General features: G+C 48.7%; 1 protein-coding gene across 2 annotated transcripts in view; it reads right to left on the bottom strand.

Annotated features, from left to right (window-relative positions):
* Positions 1–2,443: 2,443 nt before the first annotated feature.
* Positions 2,444–20,193, bottom strand: part of LOC112225971 (rho-related GTP-binding protein RhoN) — a 41,058-nt gene continuing 23,308 nt past the window's right edge. Inside the window, exons 3-5 of one of the 2 annotated variants that reach the window (XM_042307356.1) lie at positions 13,792–13,901; positions 9,612–9,746; positions 2,444–3,686 (exon numbers count right to left, since the gene is read on the bottom strand). In XM_042307356.1, the coding sequence (XP_042163290.1) occupies positions 3,483–3,686; positions 9,612–9,746; positions 13,792–13,901 (449 nt within the window). In that variant the 3' untranslated portion in view covers positions 2,444–3,482. Of the gene's footprint in view, positions 3,692–9,611; positions 9,747–13,791; positions 13,902–20,193 lie in introns of both variants that reach the window. The other variant, XM_024390130.2, reaches the window with a different exon arrangement.

Below are 20,193 nucleotides of genomic sequence, written 5' to 3'. Positions count from 1 at the left end.
CATAAAATACAAATCGAAAACCCCAATTCGTAATAAAGACATTCCAAGTAATTTACAGAAACAAAAATAGATTGTTGCTTATTTAACAAAAGTGTTTTATTGAAGAGAAACTCAGATGTGATGTGTGCAAAAATATGTGAACCCCTTCAGTCAATAGCTTGTGGCACCTCCACTAGCAGCGATCAACCTGGGAGTAAACATCTCCTGTAGCCAGTAATCAGTCTCTGACATCTGTTTTGAGGGATTTTTCCCACTCCTCCTTACAGAACTCCGCCAATTGAGTGAGGTTTGAGGGGTGTCTGGCATGAACTGCCCGCTCAGGTCCTGCCACAGCATCTCAATTGGATTTAGGTCAGGCCTTTGACTTTGCCAATCCAAAACACAAATCTTTCTGCTGAGCCATTCTTTGGTAGACTTGCTTGAACGCTTTGGGTTGTTGTCTTGTTGGAAGCCCTATTTTGGGCTGGCCCAGCTTTAGCGCCTTGACTGATGGCCTGACGTTCTGTTCAAGAATCTCCTGGTATACCTCAGGATTCATGGTTCCCTTTAATGATGTGGAGTCATCCAAGCCCAGAGGAAGAAAAGCAGCCCCAGATCTTGACATTCCCACCACCACGCTTGACTGTTGGGATAAGGGTTCTTTTGGTGGTAGGCAGTATTGGGTTTTCGCCAAACCTAGCAGTGTTGATTGTGTCCAAAAAGGTCCATTTTGAACTCATCGATCCAGAGAGTGGACTTCCAGAAACCTTCAGGTTTGTCCAGGTGGTCTCTGGCAAAGTTAAGACGGGCAGTTTGGTTCTTTTTTGACAGCAGAGGCTTCTTCCTAGCAACCCTCCCATCAATAGTATTTTGATTCAGTGTTCTTATTGTTGGAGCAAGTTATGTTTGGGTTTGCTTTCACCTGATTTATTATTGTTCTTGTGGCTCTTTGGGATACTTCGGAAGGGCGTCCACTTCTAGGCCCGAGTTGCTGTCATGTTAAATGCTCTCCATTTGTAAATGATTTACCAAACAGTGGACTGACAGAGCTCAAATCTTTTTGAGATGATGTAAAAGCCTTCCCCAGACTGATGTGCTCTCACTACCCTCGTCCTAATGTCCTCTGGGATCTCCTTTCCTCTCCGCATGGCGTGCTTTGCATTCACCTGGATGAGTAACACCAAACTGACCAGGTTTCTTATCTCTATTTGTCAGAATCCCGCGCAAACTCTTTCCTAACGATCTCTCCTTTGATTGGTTCATTTGGTAACCAATTGTTAACCCACCTGATTCGACTTACCTACATGATTTAACCAATGCAACCTGGGGTTCACTTATTTTTGCTCCTGCAGTAATTACCTTTTTAATTGTGTTCTTCCACTACACGTATGATTTTCTCTACACCAACATACAGTTGAAGTCAGAGGTTTACATACACCTTAGCCAAATACATTTAAACTCAGTTTTTGATCATTCCTGACATTTAATCCTAGTAAAAATCCCCTGTCTTATGTCAGTTAGGATAACCACTTTATTTTAAGAATGTGAAATGTCCGAATAATAGTAGAGAGAATTATTTATTTCAGATTTGATTTCTTTCATCACATTCCCAGTGGGTCAGAAGTTCACATACACAAAATGTGTATTTGGTAGCATTGCCTTTAAATTGTTTAACTTGGGTCAAATGTTTTGGGTAGCCTTCCACAAGCTTCCCACAATCAGTTGGGTGAATGTTGGCCCATTCCTCCTGACATCTGGAGTAACTGAGTCAGGTTGGTAGGCCTCCTTGCTCGCACACGCTTTTTCAGTTCTGCCCACACATGTTCTATAGGATTGAGGTCAGGGCTTTGTGATGGCCACTCCAATTCCTTGACTTTGTTGTCCTTAAGCCATTTTGTCACAACTTTGGAAGTATGCTTGGGGTCATTGTCCATTTGGATGACCCATTTGTGACCAACCTTTAACTTCCTGACTGATGTCTTGATGTTGCTTCAATATATCCACATAATTTTCCTCCCTCATGATGCCAACTATTTTGTGAAGTGCACCAGTCCCTCCTGCAGCAAAGCACTCCCACGTGAGGATGCTGCCACCCCAGTGCTTCACGGTTGGGATGGTGTTCTTCGGCTTGCAAGCCTCCCCCTTTATGTCCTCCAAAAATAATGATGGTCATTATGGCCAAACAGTTCTATTTGACTTGTGTCATTGCCAAAACTAAAGTTTTGTGAACAAGAAATTTGTGGAGTGGTTGAAAAACAAGTTTTATTGACTCCAACCTAAGTGTATGTAAACTTCCCACTTCAACTGTATGTCAGATGTCAAAAAGACTGGTTCTGATTAAATGAAGATTTCATAAAAAAATCTGTAAATGCATAAGGGGTTCACATACTTTCCAGCAGCACCGCATGTAATGTTAGTGACTGACAGCACTGATATATTCTCAAACACAACGAAGAGACATGGGTCAGAGAGGAAGTCTCTTCTCCCTACAGCCAAGCTGTTGCTTTATTTGAGACTTTTAGAGTATGTGAAAATACAGTAAAATAGCCCTAACATTTTACCGCTAAATTTCCCACAAAGTAACATCTTAACATAACGACAACAGCAATAGTTTCATTGAATCAAATTGACACGATCGGAGTTGACGCATAGAATAGTGTTAAATTATTACAAAAACAGATATGTAAAGTGACTTTTTTCTAGAAAGCACTTGTGGTTCGAATAATCTGAGGAAAACTCTGCACATTCTTCATGTTAACTCTGGTTACAAAAGCAACGTCCAACTGACTTCTGTAGTTCTGTCTGTTTGACCTACTCCCATCATTTACCCGCTCAATAAGAGTCCCTTTTCAGCATTTTTGTTCTTACACGTTTCTATTCACACATGGCAACAGGAAGTATCATCACAATATAGCATAGCAAAAGCAACCATGTCCATTGTCCAGTGAGACGTTTCTTGTTCCATCTTCCTGATCCAACTCCTCCACTACCTTCTCCACAGAATGAAAGTCTTCTCCTCCAGCCGTCCAGTAAAGATGGTTGTTGTGCCGTCCTTGTGTGAAGGATTGATCCCCCCCAGTCAGTGCAGTCCACAAACCCTGCCCCAGGACCATGAGCACTTCCTATTCCCCTCCTCTCCTCTCTCCAGAAGAGAGGACTTTGCCTCGAGAAAACCAGTCCACTTCACCGTCCATCAGTCAAAAAAGAATAATAATAATGTAAACAGCTCCAAAAAGATTCGCAAACACACACAAAAGCATCTTTTTTTCTTTTTTTGTCCTTGATCCTCAGCAGTGCAAAACGAGAATAATAGAGGATTTTTTTTTTTTAATTAAATAAAATTGAACAAAACAAAATCAATAAATAGAGTTCCTCTGTCTGTCATATATTTCTGTGTATCATACTGTACTGTATATATATATAGATTTGTCTTGGTGGGTCTCTACATGAGCACACAGCTCTTGGCCCGGTCCTTCTGCATGGCAGGGGCAGGATCCAGGGTATCAGTCCGACCAGGCAGGGGGGGCAGGGGCAGCTGGGACACCCGTTTGAGGCCCCGGCGGGAGCTGCTGCGTTTCAGCTGAGGCTTGTGTGGCCGCCGCACAGACGCCAGCGTGGTGATGTGGAACACGTCCCGTACGCTGTTCTCCGACACCTTGGAGGTGCACTCCACGTAGGCTACCGCACCTATCTGACGGGCCAACCCACTACCCTGAGGGGAGGGGGTTAGAGACCATCATCATCATCAACAACATCAAGAACATCAAAAACATCATCATCATCATCAACAACATCAACAACATTATCATCAACAACAACATCAAGAACATCATCATCAACAACATCATGAACATCATCATCAACAACATCAACAACATCATCAACAACATCATCAACAACATCAAGAACATCATCATCATTATCAAGAACATCAACCTCATCATCAAGAACATCATCAACAACAACAACAACAACATCATCATCAACAACATCAAGAACATCAAGATCATCATCAACATCAAAAACATCAACAACAACATCAAGAACATCAACAACAACATAAAGAACATCATCATTATCAAGAACAGCATCATCATCAATATCAAAAACATCAACATCCTCAAGAACATCATCATCAACAACATCAAGAACATCATCAACAACAACATCAAGAACATCATCATCATCAACAACATCAAGAACAGCATCATCAACAACAAGAACATCAAGATCATCATCAACAACATCAAGAACATAATCATAATCAACAACATCATGAACATCATCATCAACAACAACACCAACATCAAGAACATCATCATCAACAACATCAAGAACATCATCATCAACAACATCAAGATCATCATCATCAACAACATCAAGATCATCACCATCAACAACAACATCAAGAATATCATCAACAACATCAAGAACATCCTCATCATCATCAAGAACATCATCAACAACAACATCAAGAACATCATCATCAACAACAACAACATAAAGAACATCATCATCAACAACATCAAGAACATCAAGAACATCACCATTAACAACAAGAACATCAAGAACACCATCATCAACAACATCAAAAACATCATCATCAACAACATCAAGAACAACAAGATCATCATCAACAACAACAAGATCATCATCAACAACAACATCAAGAACATCATCATCAACAACAACATCAAGAACATCCTCATCAACAACAACATCAAGAACATCATCGTCAACAACATCCTGCTATTGTGAATAGTATCTACTGTTCTTCTTGAGGTACCATCACAGTTAATTCGCCATAACCTAGCACCAATGATCTCACGTTACTGTAGTCAGAGACAAGCAGGAAACACAGAGATGCTGCTGGTCTAAACATCATGTCTACAGTGCAGACAGTTGTACCTGCCCTACATCTAATGACTAATCCATGACACTCTCTCTATCTTACTCTGTCTCTCTTTCTCCTGCCATATTCTGTTGTTGCTGTTTAAACAGCAGAAAGTCCACCACAGAGAGCCCAGTGGGCTAGAGTTTCCCCCCCATTGTCTGGTATATGTATATGTATGGGAGACTAGAGAGGAGAATCTCTCTGCCCAAAGCCTGCCTGGCACTGTCTGCTGCCTGCTTCCCCCCAGGGTCCAGTGTTATCAAAGCTCACTGACTGGAAGGATACATCGAACAGATGAAGTTTCAGTTTAGAATTCTATGGTACTGTATTTGCCCTCTCCTCTCTGGCTATCTTTCCTTATTCTGCATTGGATTATGCCGGGTTCCCTGTCTTTACACCTCCAATGGCCCTGTCTGGGGATCACATGCACTCACACACAGATGGGGCCTTTCAGAACCACAGGCCTGGTGTGATCTTATCAAGGCTCCTTCCTTACACAGTCACAGGAAACGTCTCTATTAGGTGGAAACACCGATTTAGGGAGGGAGGGAGGGAGGGAGGGAGGGAGGGAGGGAGGGAGGGAGGGAGGGAGGGAGGGAGGGAGGGAGGGAGGGAGGGAGGGAGAGAGACAGAGAGAGATTGTGAGGGAGGGAGGGAGGGAGGGAGGGAGGGAGGGAGGGAGGGAGGGAGGGAGGGAGGGAGGGAGGGAGGGAGGGAGGGAGGGAGGGAGGGAGGGAGGGAGGGAGGGAGGGAGGGAGAAAGAGAGAGATTGGGGGAGGGAGATTAAGGAAGGGAGAGAGAAAGAGAGAGATTGAGAGGGAGGGAGACTGAGCGATTGGTGAGAGAGATTAAGGGAGGGAGAGAGATTAAGGAAGGGAGAGAGAGAGGGAGAGAGGGGGTGAGGAAGGTTGAGAGAAACGACTGGGAGAGGGAGAGATGGGCCTGACAAGTAGCAAAGCTTTATCAGACCGTGGCCAGATGAGTGTGTAATGTGTAGGGTTCACCCTGTGGTCACCTCGCCTGTGACTCCTCAACTCTGCTACCGGAATTCCGTTTTGAGATCAACAACAGGATAACAAGCTGGGGGATATTGAATTAGATCAGCAAAAGTTGGCTGTTGGGAGCCTGCCTAACGCTAGTACTGTATGTGACACAGATTCCCTTTCAATTATAGACAGGTCAGAACAGTACAGTACAGTAGCTCCCTCAGACAGAAATAGAGTATGACGTAGAACAAAAACACAAGAGCCCTAACATGAGCCTCTGAAACATTGCCCACGAGCTTAATGGTCTCCCATTCTATCTTTTGTTTGTCTATTTTATTTACATGCGTTGTTTTTTCCCCGTTGCTTGGGGGATTCTATCTGTTTTTTCCCCAGTGGCCAGCACACAGCTGGCCCACAGCCAGCTCACAGTGGAAAGGGGCCTCGGTTCCCTGAGCTTTTGTGTGTGTACTTTTGTGTGTGTATGGGGGGGGGGGGTGAAACAGCCCCACAGCCCCTCCACTCTGTGTATGTCACGGGGGAGCATCAAAACATGCAAAAAGCGGATTATTTCAAAGATTTACTGACCAGTTTATCACCCCTCCCCTAGTTCCCTCCATCATTACCATGCCCCTGGCTAAGAGGATGTGGTAGCGTTCCCTAAATCATTACCATGCCCCTGGCTAAGAGGATGTGGTAGTGTTCCCTAAATCATTACCATGCCCCTGGCTAAGAGGATGTGGTAGCGTTCCCTCCATCATTACCATGCCCCTGGCTAAGAGGATGTGGTAGTGTTCCCTCCATCATTACCATGCCCCTGGCTAAGAGGATGTGGTAGTGTTCCCTCCATCATTACCATGCCCCTGGCTAAGAGGATGTGGTAGTGTTCCCTCCATCATTACCATGCCCCTGGCTAAGAGGATGTGGTAGTGTTCCCTCCATCATTACCATGCCCCTGGCTAAGAGGATGTGGTAGTGTTCCCTCCATCATTACCATTCCCCTGGCTAAGAGGATGTGGTAGTGTTCCCTCCATCATTACCATGCCCCTGGCTAAGAGGATGTGGTAGTGTTCCCTCCATCATTACCATGCCCCTGGCTAAGAGGATGTGGTAGTGTTCCCTCCATCATTACGATGCCCCTGGCTAAGAGGATGTGGTAGCGTTCCCTCCATCATTACCATGCCCATGGCTAAGAGGATGTGGTAGTGTTCCCTCCATCATTACCATGCCCATGGCTAAGAGGATGTGGTAGTGTTCCCTCCATCATTACGATGCCCCTGGCTAAGAGGATGTGGTAGCGTTCCCTCCATCATTACCATGCCCATGGCTAAGAGGATGTGGTAGTGTTCCCTCCATCATTACCATGCCCCTGGCTAAGAGGATGTGGTAGTGTTCCCTCCATCATTACCATGCCCATGGCTAAGAGGATGTGGTAGCGTTCCCTCCATCATTACCATGCCCATGGCTAAGAGGATGTGGTAGTGTTCCCTCCATCATTACGATGCCCATGGCTAAGAGGATGTGGTAGTGTTCCCTCCATCATTATGATGCCCATGGCTAAGAGGATGTGGTAGCGTTCCCTCCATCATTACCATGCCCCTGGCTAAGAGGCTGTGGTAGTGTTCCCTCCATCATTACCATGCCCCTGGCTAAGAGGATGTGGTAGTGTTCCCTCCATCATTACCATGCCCATGGCTAAGAGGATGTGGTATTGTTCCCTCCATCATTACCATGCCCCTGGCTAAGAGGATGTGGTAGTGTTCCCTCCATCATTACCATGCCCCTGGCTAAGAGGATGTGGTAGCGTTCCCTCCATCATTACCATGCCCCTGGCTAAGAGGATGTGGTAGCGTTCCCTCCATCATTACCATGCCCCTGGCTAAGAGGATGTGGTAGCGTTCCCTCCATCATTACCATGCCCCTGGCTAAGAGGATGTGGTAGCGTTCCCTACATCATTACCATGCCCCTGGCTAAGAGGATGTGGTAGCGTTCCCTCCATCATTACCATGCCCCTGGCTAAGAGGATGTGGTAGCGTTCCCTCCATCATTACCATGCCCCTGGCTAAGAGGATGTGGTAGCGTTCCCTCCATCATTACCATGCCCCTGGCTAAGAGGATGTGGTAGCGTTCCCTCCATCATTACCATGCCCCTGGCTAAGAGGATGTGGTAGCGTTCCCTCCATCATTACCATGCCCCTGGCTAAGAGGATGTGGTAGCGTTCCCTCCATCATTACCATGCCCCTGGCTAAGAGGATGTGGTAGCGTTCCCTCCATCATTACCATGCCCTGGCTAAGAGGATGTGGTAGCGTTCCCTCCATCATTACCATGCCCCTGGCTAAGAGGATGTGGTAGCGTTCCCTCCATCATTACCATGCCCCTGGCTAAGAGGATGTGGTAGCGTTCCCTCCATCATTACCATGCCCCTGGCTAAGAAGATGTGGTAGCGTTCCCTCCATCATTACCATGCCCCTGGCTAAGAGGATGTGGTAGCGTTCCCTCCATCATTACCATGCCCCTGGCTAAGAGGATGTGGTAGCGTTCCCTCCATCATTACCATGCCCCTGGCTAAGAAGATGTGGTAGCGTTCCCTCCATCATTACCATGCCCCTGGCTAAGAGGATGTGGTAGCGTTCCCTCCATCATTACCATGCCCCTGGCTAAGAGGATGTGGTAGCGTTCCCTCCATCATTACCATGCCCCTGGCTAAGAAGATGTGGTAGCGTTCCCTACATCATTACCATGCCCCTGGCTAAGAGGATGTGGTAGCGTTCCCTCCATCATTACCATGCCCCTGGCTAAGAGGATGTGGTAGCGTTCCCTCCATCATTACCATGCCCCTGGCTAAGAGGATGTGGTAGCGTTCCCTCCATCATTACCATGCCCCTGGCTAAGAGGATGTGGTAGCGTTCCCTCCATCATTACCATGCCCCTGGCTAAGAGGCTGTGGTAGTGTTCCCTCCATCATTACCATGCCCCTGGCTAAGAGGATGTGGTAGCGTTCCCTCCATCATTACCATGCCCCTGGCTAAGAGGATGTGGTAGCGTTCCCTCCATCATTACCATGCCCCTGGCTAAGAGGATGTGGTAGCGTTCCCTCCATCATTACCATGCCCCTGGCTAAGAGGATGTGGTAGCGTTCCCTCCATCATTACCATGCCCCTGGCTAAGAGGATGTGGTAGCGTTCCCTCCATCATTACCATGCCCCTGGCTAAGAGGATGTGGTAGCGTGCGATAAAAGGCCGTGTTTTTATCAAAGTCTGTTTTTCTATTCATACCGCCTTTTCAAAATCCCTAAATCTGCATGAATATTTAATCTCAGGGTAAAATGTGTCTCGACTCCTGAGACATAAATCCTATACATACCCCCCCCCACCCTGCCACCCCCTAAACCCCCTTTACAATAACCAACCTCCACATCGCTGTCAGCCCATTAGAGTCGGAACGCCAACCTCTGCAAAATGTCTGCTTCAGTGTGTTTCCATGTATTGGGTAATATGTACATAATATATGTGTGCGTGTTGATAGAGCAACTGTGGGTGGCTCCATCAATGCTGGGTTAAGGGTTAAAAGCTAGTTTGACAATGGGCCGGCTCTGTCTCTCTCTTCTCCCGTGCGTGTCTCATTATAACTCGATTGGTTTCCTCTTTCTCTTTTTTTTTTAAAGACCCGTCTCCTTCCTGCTATGGTTTTTCTCTCACTCTTTCATTTCTTCCTCCCTCCATCCTTCCCCCGCTGCTCTTCCTCTGCTCACCTGTTCGTGTGTGATGGGGATGAGGCGTTGCTTGGACAGCTCTCTCAGGGTGCCCACGTCGGTCCTCATGTCCAGCTTACAACCCACCAGAACCACCTTGGCATTGGGACAGAACTCCTGGGTCTCCCCCTGCCACTGTGGGATGGACACACAGACAGGAGCATGTTAACAAGGACACATAAAGAGACAGGCGGACATACAGGCAGGCAGACATACAGACAGGCAGACATACAGGCAGGCAGACATACAGGCAGACATACAGGCAGGCAGACAGGCAGGCAGAGGTTAACGAAGAAACAGAAAGAGAGAGGTAGACGGACAGTTCAAACCTAGTAGAAATACTGTACATGTCAATACTAGAGCTCTAGTTGATTTTGGTTTCCCCCATTGCGATTATGGAACCAATGGAATAATTCCAAAAGTGAAAATTCCAAGGCAACTCAAGCACACCTCAATTGGATATAATGCAACGGTATGAGATTCATTCAATTTCATTCCACTCTAAGGCTTGAGTCAATAGAGCTATTTTAGGTAGAGTACAGAACAGAAAACCCTGTGCAGTCCAGTTGAAACAACACCCTGTGAGATTAAATGTCATCGTTCAGACTTCAACTGGGAAAAATAAATAAATCTGCCTCCCTCCTGCCTCACAAATACCAAATAACACCCCCCAAAACATTCAGCATGTCTGAATTCATCCAGGTGCCACATGCAGAATGCAGGGGTGTGCAGCCATCCGTCAAGAGTTAAACAACCTTGGCCCCCCCCCTCCACCCCCATCTCTTCTATACCATCCAATAACTTTGCACCCCCATTCTCAATCCCCTCCCGCTCCTGTCATCTGATGCCATTGGTGACAGGCAAGGTCACAGAGGTCAAGAGTCTAATTTGGAACGGTGATTGGGCAACAGGTTTCCATTCGCCGCAGGTTTTTAAAATTACCGGGGAAGGGGGGGGCGACAGCTAGAGGTCAGGGGGTCATGGCAAACCCCCTAGCAGGGGATTCATGGGAAAACCAAAAACAGACGGGGGCACTGAGCCCTGAGACTGAGACGGGTGGGTAGAACCAAGGTGTCGTGTGGGTTAGCTCTACAGAGCCTGTGGGTGGGGCGTGTTTTACCAGCTCCCCTCAGACCACTAAACACATCAACAGAGCTGCCGTGGGAATGTCTTTTACAAGGTCCTGAGCTCACAGGAGGAGACCTTCAAAAGAGACGTGCCACACATGGCCTCAAGATGGAGGAATACTGTGAGACCGCAGAGGGCCAGCGAGACTGGTTTACATGACACAAACACACACACACACAAACACACACACACACACAAACACACACACACATATAAAACAGTCAAATAACAAATTTACTGACACACACAAACTCTCTCATGAGAATAGCTGTAAAACATTCCCATGACCACGTCACCACCTTACCACACTCTGGCTGGTTCCCTTCCCAAGTCCAGTATCAAAATATCACACCCAAAAGCCACCATAAAAACGTTAACTACCAGCATCTGTCCTGGCTTCTCATCGAGTATGAAAGTCCCATAAATGCCCAGATTCACATAAATACTCTGTCTCCTTAAACAGCTGTTCTTTGATTGGTTGTTGCATAGCTAATCTGCCATTGGAGCTCCACTCCAAATTCCACCCCAGCCGGGCTCCAAGGCCTCCTCTCATTCTCCAGTCTGACCTCCCATTCCTATAGGGGTCAGGGGTCAAGTAGCCCTGCTTGTTTCATGGCGATAAAGGGGGGTGGGTCTTACCCCCCCCCCATCGTCTATTGTTGATGATGTGCTGGCTATAGATAGCATGGGAACTCTATATGAGAAGTGAAGTCAGAACACTTTGGATGAGAATGTGACACTTTTTGCCAATTGCTTACACACTGAAAGTGAATGCTTAGACAAAAGCATCAAAACCTTAACTGTCGTAACCATGCCTTTAAACAACGGCACCAAAAGTACAAACACATGTTCTCCTTTGCACTTTTTTTTGCAATTCTGCAACACACTTGCAAAACACTACACACGGTTTCTTACATTAGACACTTCGTTCAAGAATGAAATCTCTTGCAATCATCGGGAAAGCACTCTTTTATTCAAAATGCAAAAACATACCTGAAATTGGCAACACCCACACACACACACACACACACACACACACACACACACACACACACACACACACACACACACGCACACACACACACACACACATGAAAACACTTCTACAGTAATTGAACACCAATTAGTCTGAGCCTCACCACTACAAATAGACCTCAGGTAAGATCACCTCTTTGGTGAGAACTTTGCAAACATGGAGGTAGCGAGAGGAAGAGGAAGAGAGAGGAGTGGGAGGAGGATGAGGACAAGAACAAAGAAGGGGACCAGGCAATAGACAGAGACATTTGTCCGACGACATTAAGGGCTACTTTGGTAGTCATAAGTCATGTCCCGACGATGAGGGAGGCAGAGGGTCCAGCCCAACCTGAGTCGCTACACGGTAGAATCCATAATATGGACATTTAGACTGGAGAACAGGCATGTCTTCAACATTCTACACTAGACTGTACCTATGTAATTGTTGCACATCATCACAGTACAATACAATGTAGTCCTACAATATTAGGTCTACGCTCCTCAGTGAACAAAATAATAGGGGGCACCTGTCTGCGGGGGTACCTACCTTGCCTGTAGCTTGTAGTTTTGACTGAATGTGTCTGACCCTACAATACTGCAACACATAATCATATTTCTGGATGCATCACCATGCCACCCTCGGTCCCTACAATACTGCAACACATAATCATATTTCTGGATGCATCACCATGCCACCCTCGGTCCCTACAATACTGCAACACATAATCATATTTCTGGATGCATCACCATGCCACCCTCGGTCCCTACAATACTGCAACACATAATCATATTTCTGGATGCATCACCATGCCACCCTCGGTCCCTACAATACTGCAACACATAATCATATTTCTGGATGCATCACCATGCCACCCTCGGTCCCTACAATACTGCAACACATAATCATATTCCTGGATGCATCACCATGCCACCCTCGGTCCCTACAATACTGCAACACATAATCATATTCCTGGATGCATCACCATGCCACCCTCGGGCCCTACAATACTGCAACACATAATCATATTCCTGGATGCATCACCATGCCACCCTCGGGCCCTACAATACTGCAACACATAATCATATTTCTGGATGCACTACATAATACAGTTGTACAGGACGGACCTGAGCAGCCCTGGTTTGTTGTCATCTGGGATAATGTTAGTTTCCACCGGGCTGCTCTGGTCAGGGACTGGCTCACCAACCACAATAACTTCACAGTTGTATACTTGCCCCCTTTACTCCCCATTTCTCAATCCGATTGAGGAATTACTTTCGGCTTGGCGTTGGAAAGTGTAGGACCGCCAACCACATGACCGCCTGCCTCTTCTGCAAGCAATGGAAGAGGCATGCGGAGACATTGAGGTGGGGTCAGTCCCTAACAGAAGGCGGGATCCATAAACCATCCACCTCATCCCTTACAGTCCCTTACAATACTTTTTGTTTACCATTGCACTGTAATTTTACTGTAATTATTTGAGTTTCCGTGAGTTTACAGTAACATATAGTATTGATTACTGTACTGTAATTCTACTTTTCTTTTGTGTTTGTGTTGTTTTATAAACCTGCGATGGCAAAAGCTGTGTATATATATTTCTTTCTGATGTCTTTCTATTTTTGTGTTGATTGAAATGTGAGTAGATGTACTGGAACAATCTTTAACAGAAGCCTGTATGAGAAAATGAAGTACTAAAGACAGCAGTGTTTTGTATAAAGTACATCAGTGTGTTGCTGCTTTGAAAGAGTAATTCAAATGGTTTTGAAAAAAGGATTGTTAGATTTTGATGGCAGAGTTTCATTTTGACGTTAGAAGTGAGATGTTTATCTCCAAGGGCTGTGTCTCATTTGGCTTGTGTGTGGCACTTTGACACAGTGAGGCAAATTCCTGCAACAAGTGTGAACGCAATCGCAAAACAACAGTAATAAACCATGTTCTCTGAAGGCTGGGCATGTTGGTTATATACCCTGGTCGTGACCGACCGGGGAGGAGGAAGAGGGGCAGTTGGAAGGTGAGGAAGAGGAAGAGGAAGACACCGACCTTCTTCAGGACACTGTCCAGGGTCTCTGGGCGACTGATGTCAAAGCAGACGAGCACGGCGTCTGAGTCAGGATAGGCCAACGGCCGCACGTTGTCATAATACGAGGAACCTGCGGACACACGGACACACGGTTAGTCCCAGGCAGTACACTAGACACTTTCTGTAAGGGCCCTTTACCTCACTCAACCCACATGATTCTAATAGAATGGGAACGCTTGGCAGCCCCTGTGCAACCTGGAGGACGAAGCTGTTTAACAAATGGGCATTAACATACTGTACACTTAACCAGTCCAGTGGGGAGTAACACAACACACACACACACACACAGACACACACACTCTCTGCTGACGCACACACCTGTTGGAATAAACAGCTGTGTGCAGATGGGAGAGTGCTCTTAATCTGTGACCCCTCCCCCAGTTTAAGAGGCGGTAGGGGGTAGGGAGGGGCATTGTGATAAGCACACACACACACACACATGAACTGTAGTTGTCGGAGGAGCTAGGTCCCTTTGCACATGCTACATCCCCATCCCAGGTCACAATGGACGCCGGTACAAAGGGCAAAGCAGTTTCTCGCTCTCACTTTCTCTGCCGCTCTTGAGATTTCGCTCTCTCCCACACACACACACACACACACACACACACACACACACACACACACACACACACACACACACACACACACACACACACACACACACACACACACACACACACACACACACACACACTCTATTTCTCCTCTTGGAACTCAATCTTGTCCAAATACACATCTCACTCTTTACTCTCTCTTTCTTTTCTGTACCTTATTCCATTTTGGAGGCAGAGTGGCCCATTCCCTCTGTCCCATTCTCTCTGTCCCATTCCCTCTGTCCCATTCTCTCTGTCCCATTCCCTCTGTCCCATTCCCTCTCTCCCATTCCCTCTGTCCCATTCCCTCTGTCCCATTCCCTCTCTCCCATTCCGTCTCTCCCATTCCCTCTGTCCCATTCCCTCTCTCCATTCCCTCTCTCCCATTCCCTCTCTCCATTCGCTCTCTCCCATTCCCTCTGTCCCATTCCCTCTCTCCCATTCCCTCTCTCCATTCCCTCTCTCCCATTCCCTCTCTCCCATTCCCTCTCTCCCATCCCCCTCTCTCCTCTCTCCCATTCCCTCTCTCCATTCCCCCTCTCTCCTCTCTCCCATTCCCTCTCTCCATTCCCTCTCTCCATTCCCCTCTCCTCTCTCCATTCCCGCTCTCCTCTCTCCCATTCCCTCTCTCTATTCCCTCTCTCCCATTCCCTCTCTCCATTCCCCCTCTCTCCTCTCTCCCATTCCCTCTCTCCATTCCCCCTCTCCTCTCTCCATTCCCGCTCTCAAATCAAATTTCAAATCAAATCAAATGTATTTATATAGCCCTTCGTACATCAGCTGATATCTCAAAGTGTTGTACAGAAACCCAGCCTAAAACCCCAAACAGCAAGCAATGCAGGTGTAGAAGCACGGTGGCTAGGAAAAACTCCCTAGAAAGGCCAAAACCTAGGAAGAAACCTAGAGAGGAACCAGGCTATGTGGGGTGGCCAGTCCTCTTCTGGCTGTGCCGGGTGGAGATTATAACAGAACATGGCCAAGATGTTCAAATGTTCATAAATGACCAGCATGGTCGTATAATAATAAGGCAGAACAGTTGAAACTGGAGCAGCAGCACGGTCAGGTGGACTGGGGACAGCAAGGAGTCATTATGTCAGGTAGTCCTGGGGCATGGTCCTAGGGCTCAGGTCCTCCGAGAGAGAGAAAGAAAGAGAGAATTAGAGAGAGCATATGTGGGGTGGCCAGTCCTCTTCTGGCTGTGCCGGGTGGAGATTATAACAGAACATGGCCAAGATGTTCAAATGTTCATAAATGACCAGCATGGTCGAATAATAATAAGGCAGAACAGTTCTCCTCTCCTCTCTCCCATTCCCTCTCTCCATTCCCCCTCTCCTCTCTCCATTCCCGCTCTCCTCTCTCCATTCCCCCTCTCTCCTCTCTCCATTCCCCCTCTCTCCATTCCCCTACTGCTCTCATTAGGAGGCTCGTAAAACTCCCTGGGCTCCGAGGGATCCTGGCTGGGGATGTGGCTGTGGGTACCTTCCTGCCTCCCCTGAAATATAGGCAAGCTTACATGCCTCTATAGCATGGGAACAGAAACTGTTGGAATGGACACAAGGAATCTGACTCTGCTATTGCTTTTGTTAGGAGACAGACTGGTGTGAGAGAGAGCAGAGAGAGAGAGAGATCAGAGTGAGAGAATGAGAGAGAATGAGAGAATGAATGAGTGAGAGAGAGAGAGAGAGAGAGAGAGAGAGAGAGAGAGAGAGAGAGGGAGAGAGAGGGAGAGAGAGAGAGGGGGAGAGAGAGAGGGAGAGAGAGGGAGAGAGAGAGAGGAGAGAGAGAGAGAGAGAGAGACAGAGAGAGACAGAGAGAGACAGAGAGAGAGACAGAGAGAGAGAGAGAGAGAGACAGAGAGAGAGAGAGAGAGAGAGAGAGAGAGAGAGAGAGAGAGAGAGAGACAGAGAGAGACAGAGAGAGACAGAGAGAGAGAGAGAGAGAGAGAGAGAGAGAGAGAGAGAGAGAGAGAGAGAGAGAGAGAGAGAGAGAGAGAGAGAGAGAGAGAGAGAGAGAGAGAGAGAGAGAGAGAGAGAGAGAGAGAGAGAGAGAGAGAGAGAGAGAGAGAGAGAGAGAGAGAGAGAGAGAGAGAGAGAGAGAGAGAGAGAGGGAGAGGGAGAGAGAGTATAAAAAAGAGGAGGATAAAGATGTAGCCTAGATTCTAAACTGAACTGTCAGCTAAAACCCAACCAAGTCAGAGCAGTAGAATCCTATACCAACAGCCTGTACCTGATGTCTGGCATGTAGAGTAGAGTGATGTTGACATTGTTACTGTACGTGACCTCAACATAACGCCATGGCAGGCTGTTGAAGCAGCACAGGTTTTCTGTGCCAGTGAATTGGGCACAACGGCAGTAGCGCCTGTTTTAGCAGTGCTATGTTCTCTTTGTTTGTGGTGCAATGAGGCCTGCACAATGGCTGCACGCGGTCCATAGCCCTACCCATTCAGCTAGCTGCCCTGCCCTGACCGGAGCCATCCCCTCACAGGACAATGCAACAGGCCCTCCTGTCCTAAAAGGTCAAAGGCTTTTACACTTCAGTGAGAGAGAATTGGCATGTGCGAGGGATGGCCTTTGTGCGCTTGAGATGACGAGTGCACAGGAAGGAAGCTTTACAAGTGTCTTCTTTTTCACATAACCATTGAAAAGATTGTTAGACGTTCATTTGTTTAGCTGCTGCAGCCAGAGCTCACTCTTCCTGTTTCTCCAGCCCTGCTGTTCAACAGAGCAACAGACTAACACAGAGCAGAGTGACATCTCATATACAAACAGTGGGCTCCCAGACAGAGCCAGGGAGCGTATCTCAGAGAAGAAGCAGTCCTCCCAGCAGCAGGAAGTCAGTCATTAGGAAACACTGTTACAAGTCACAAGACTACTGCTGTTTACTGCTGAGAGAGCTGTGCTCAGACACACACTCACACACACACAGACACACATATGCACGCATTCACACACAAGTGCACATTCCCATGCGCGTACACACACTCACACACACACACGCGCGCACACACACAAACTAACTCCCCACCAGCACTATCACACGGACAGCAGGTCCACCACTCAGCAGTGTATCAAACAATGCAGGGCCCTGATTGGTCACCAGGTGCTGTGATGCCAAAGGTGATCTTTAGTATATATCACACCACAACAGACGTGCAGTGGGGAGAGGAGAGAGAGAGGGAGTGGGTGAGGGGAGGGGAGAGGAGAGAGGGAAGGAGTGGGTGAGGGGAGAGGAGAGAGGGAAGGAGTGTGTGAGGGGAGAGGAGAGAGGGAGGAGTGTGTGAGGGGAGGGGAGAGAGGGAAGGAGTGTGTGAGGGGAGGGGAGAGGAGAGAGGGAAGGAGTGTGTGAGGGGAGAGGAGAGAGGGAAGGAGTGTGTGAGGGGAGAGGAGAGAGGGAGGGAGAGAAGAGAGGGAGGGAGTGTGTGAGGTGAGAGGAGAGAGGGAGGGAGTGTGTGAGGGGAGAGGAGAGAGGGAGGGAGTGTGTAAAGGGAAAGGAGAGAGGGAAGGAGTGTGTGAGGGGAGAGGAGAGAGTGAGGGAGGGAGTGTGTGAGGGGAAAGGAGAGAGGGAAGGAGTGTGTGAGGGGAGAGGAGAGAGGGAGGGAGTGTGTGAGGGGAGAGGGAGAGAGGGAAGGAGTGGGTGAGGGGAGAGGAGAGAGGGAAGGAGTGTGTGAGGGGAGGGGAGAGGAGAGAGGGAAGGAGTGTGTGAGGGGAGAGGAGAGAGGGAAGGAGTGTGTGAGGGGAGAGGAGAGGGGAGGGGAGAGGAGAGAGGGAAGGAGTGTGTGAGGGGAGAGGAGAGAGGGAAGGAGTGTGTGAGGGGAGAGAGAGAGGGAGGGAGAGAAGAGAGGGAGGGAGTGTGTGAGGTGAGAGGAGAGAGGGAGGGAGTGTGTGAGGGGAGAGGAGAGAGGGAGGGAGTGTGTAAGGGGAAAGGAGAGATGGAAGGAGTGTGTGAGGGGAGAGGAGAGAGTGAGGGAGGGAGTGTGTGAGGGGAAAGGAGAGAGGGAAGGAGTGTGTGAGGGGAGAGGAGAGAGGGAGGGAGTGTGTGAGGGGAGAGGAGAGAGGGAGGGAGTGTGTGAGGGGAGAGGAGAGAGGGAGGGAGTGGGTGAGGGGAGAGGAGAGAGGGGGAGTGGGTGAGGGGAGAGGAGAGAGGGAGGGAGTGTGTGAGGGGAGAGGAGAGAGGGAAGGAGTGGGTCAGGGGAGAGGAGAGAGGGAAGGAGTGGGTGAGGGGAGAGGAGAGGAGAGGAGAGGAGAGGAGAGGAGAGAGGGCTTGTTTGACTTTTAAAGGAATTACGGCCTTCATAAAGTGAGCAGATCTAGGCCTTCGGGGATCAATCAGTCAACCCTACAGATCAACATGACTGACTGGCGAAGGGCACGGCAGCCCAGGTCACAGAACCTCAGAGCAACAGAGAAGCCTCCTCAGCACTTTCACAAAGTCAGAAAAGTCCTCTGAGAGAGAGAAGGGGAGGGAGGGAGAAAAACGAGGAAGGAGGAAATGAATTGCGTGTAAAACAACCCGAGCAGACACAAATAAAAGTCAATCACCATCATCGTCATCCGCAGCAGCAGCAGGAGGCGGAGAGATGGCGTTTTCGCCATTCACAAAACTCCTCAGTGCCTCTTGCCAAAAGCCAGTTTGATAGGTGTGAGAGATACGGGGATGGGGGTGCGATGGTGCAGAGAAGGGGGAGGGTGCGATGGTGCAGAGAGGGGGAGGGCGCGATGTGCAGAGAGGGGGGTGCGATGGTGCAGAGAAGGGGGGTGCGCGATGGTGCAGAGAGGGGGTGCGATGGTGCAGAGAAGGGGGTGGTGCGATGGTGCAGAGAAGTGGGAGGGTGCGCGATGGTGCAGAGAGGGGGGTGCGATGGTGCAGAGAAGGGGGGTGCGATGGTGCAGAGAAGGGGGTGCGATGGTGCAGAGAAGGGGGTGCGATGGTGCAAAGAAGGGGGTGTCGATGGTGCAGAGAAGGGTGGGGTGCGATGGTACAGGGAAGGGGTGTGTGATGGTGCAGAGAAGGGGGGGTGCGATGGTGCAGGGAAGGGGGTGCGATGGTGCAGAGAAGGGGGGTGCGATGGTGCAGAGAAGGGGGGTGCGATGGTGCAGAGAGGGGGGTGCGATGGTGCAGAGAAGGGGGTGGTGCGATGGTGCAGAGAAGTGGGGGTGCGCGATGGTGCAGAGAGGGGGTGCGATGGTGCAGAGAAGGGGGGTGCGATGGTGCAGAGAAGGGGGGTGCGATGGTGCAGAGAAGGGGGGGTGCGATGGTGCAGAGAAGGGGGTGCGATGGTGCAGGGAAGGGGGGGGTGCGATGGTGCAGAGAAGGGGGGTGCGATGGTGCAGAGAGGGGGGTGCTGTGCAGATGTGTAATGAGAGTGTTGGATGGGACAGAACAAAAAAAGAGATATTGGACCGTTACGAGAGGCGAGAAGGTGGGGTGAGATACAACAAAAGGCCAGGTGAATTCCAGCCAGGGACGGGAGGAGAGACAAGACGGATGGGGCAGGAGGAGGAGGGGTACAGGCTGAACATGGCCCAGCCCCCTCAGGACTGGCACTGCCAAAGCAAACCTGCCCCTCGATACCAAGGACGGGCATAAAACACCCCAAACAAAACGCCTAGCGTTAGCATTAGCCTGATTTAGCACTAGCCACCTCCGACAGGAAGTAAGGATGGCTGTCTTTGTGTCTGCTGTACTAATCAGAGAGATGAAGAGGCAAGGCAGAAGGGAAAGGCCTCTGTCTGAATGGAGGATACAGAGAAGCCAAGAGGCCAGCCTTCT

The sequence above is a fragment of the Oncorhynchus tshawytscha genome, linkage group LG27 (genome assembly GCF_018296145.1).
Source record: "Oncorhynchus tshawytscha isolate Ot180627B linkage group LG27, Otsh_v2.0, whole genome shotgun sequence".
Lineage (NCBI taxonomy): Eukaryota > Metazoa > Chordata > Actinopteri > Salmoniformes > Salmonidae > Oncorhynchus > Oncorhynchus tshawytscha.
This window is presented reverse-complemented; position numbering and strand designations above follow the sequence as displayed.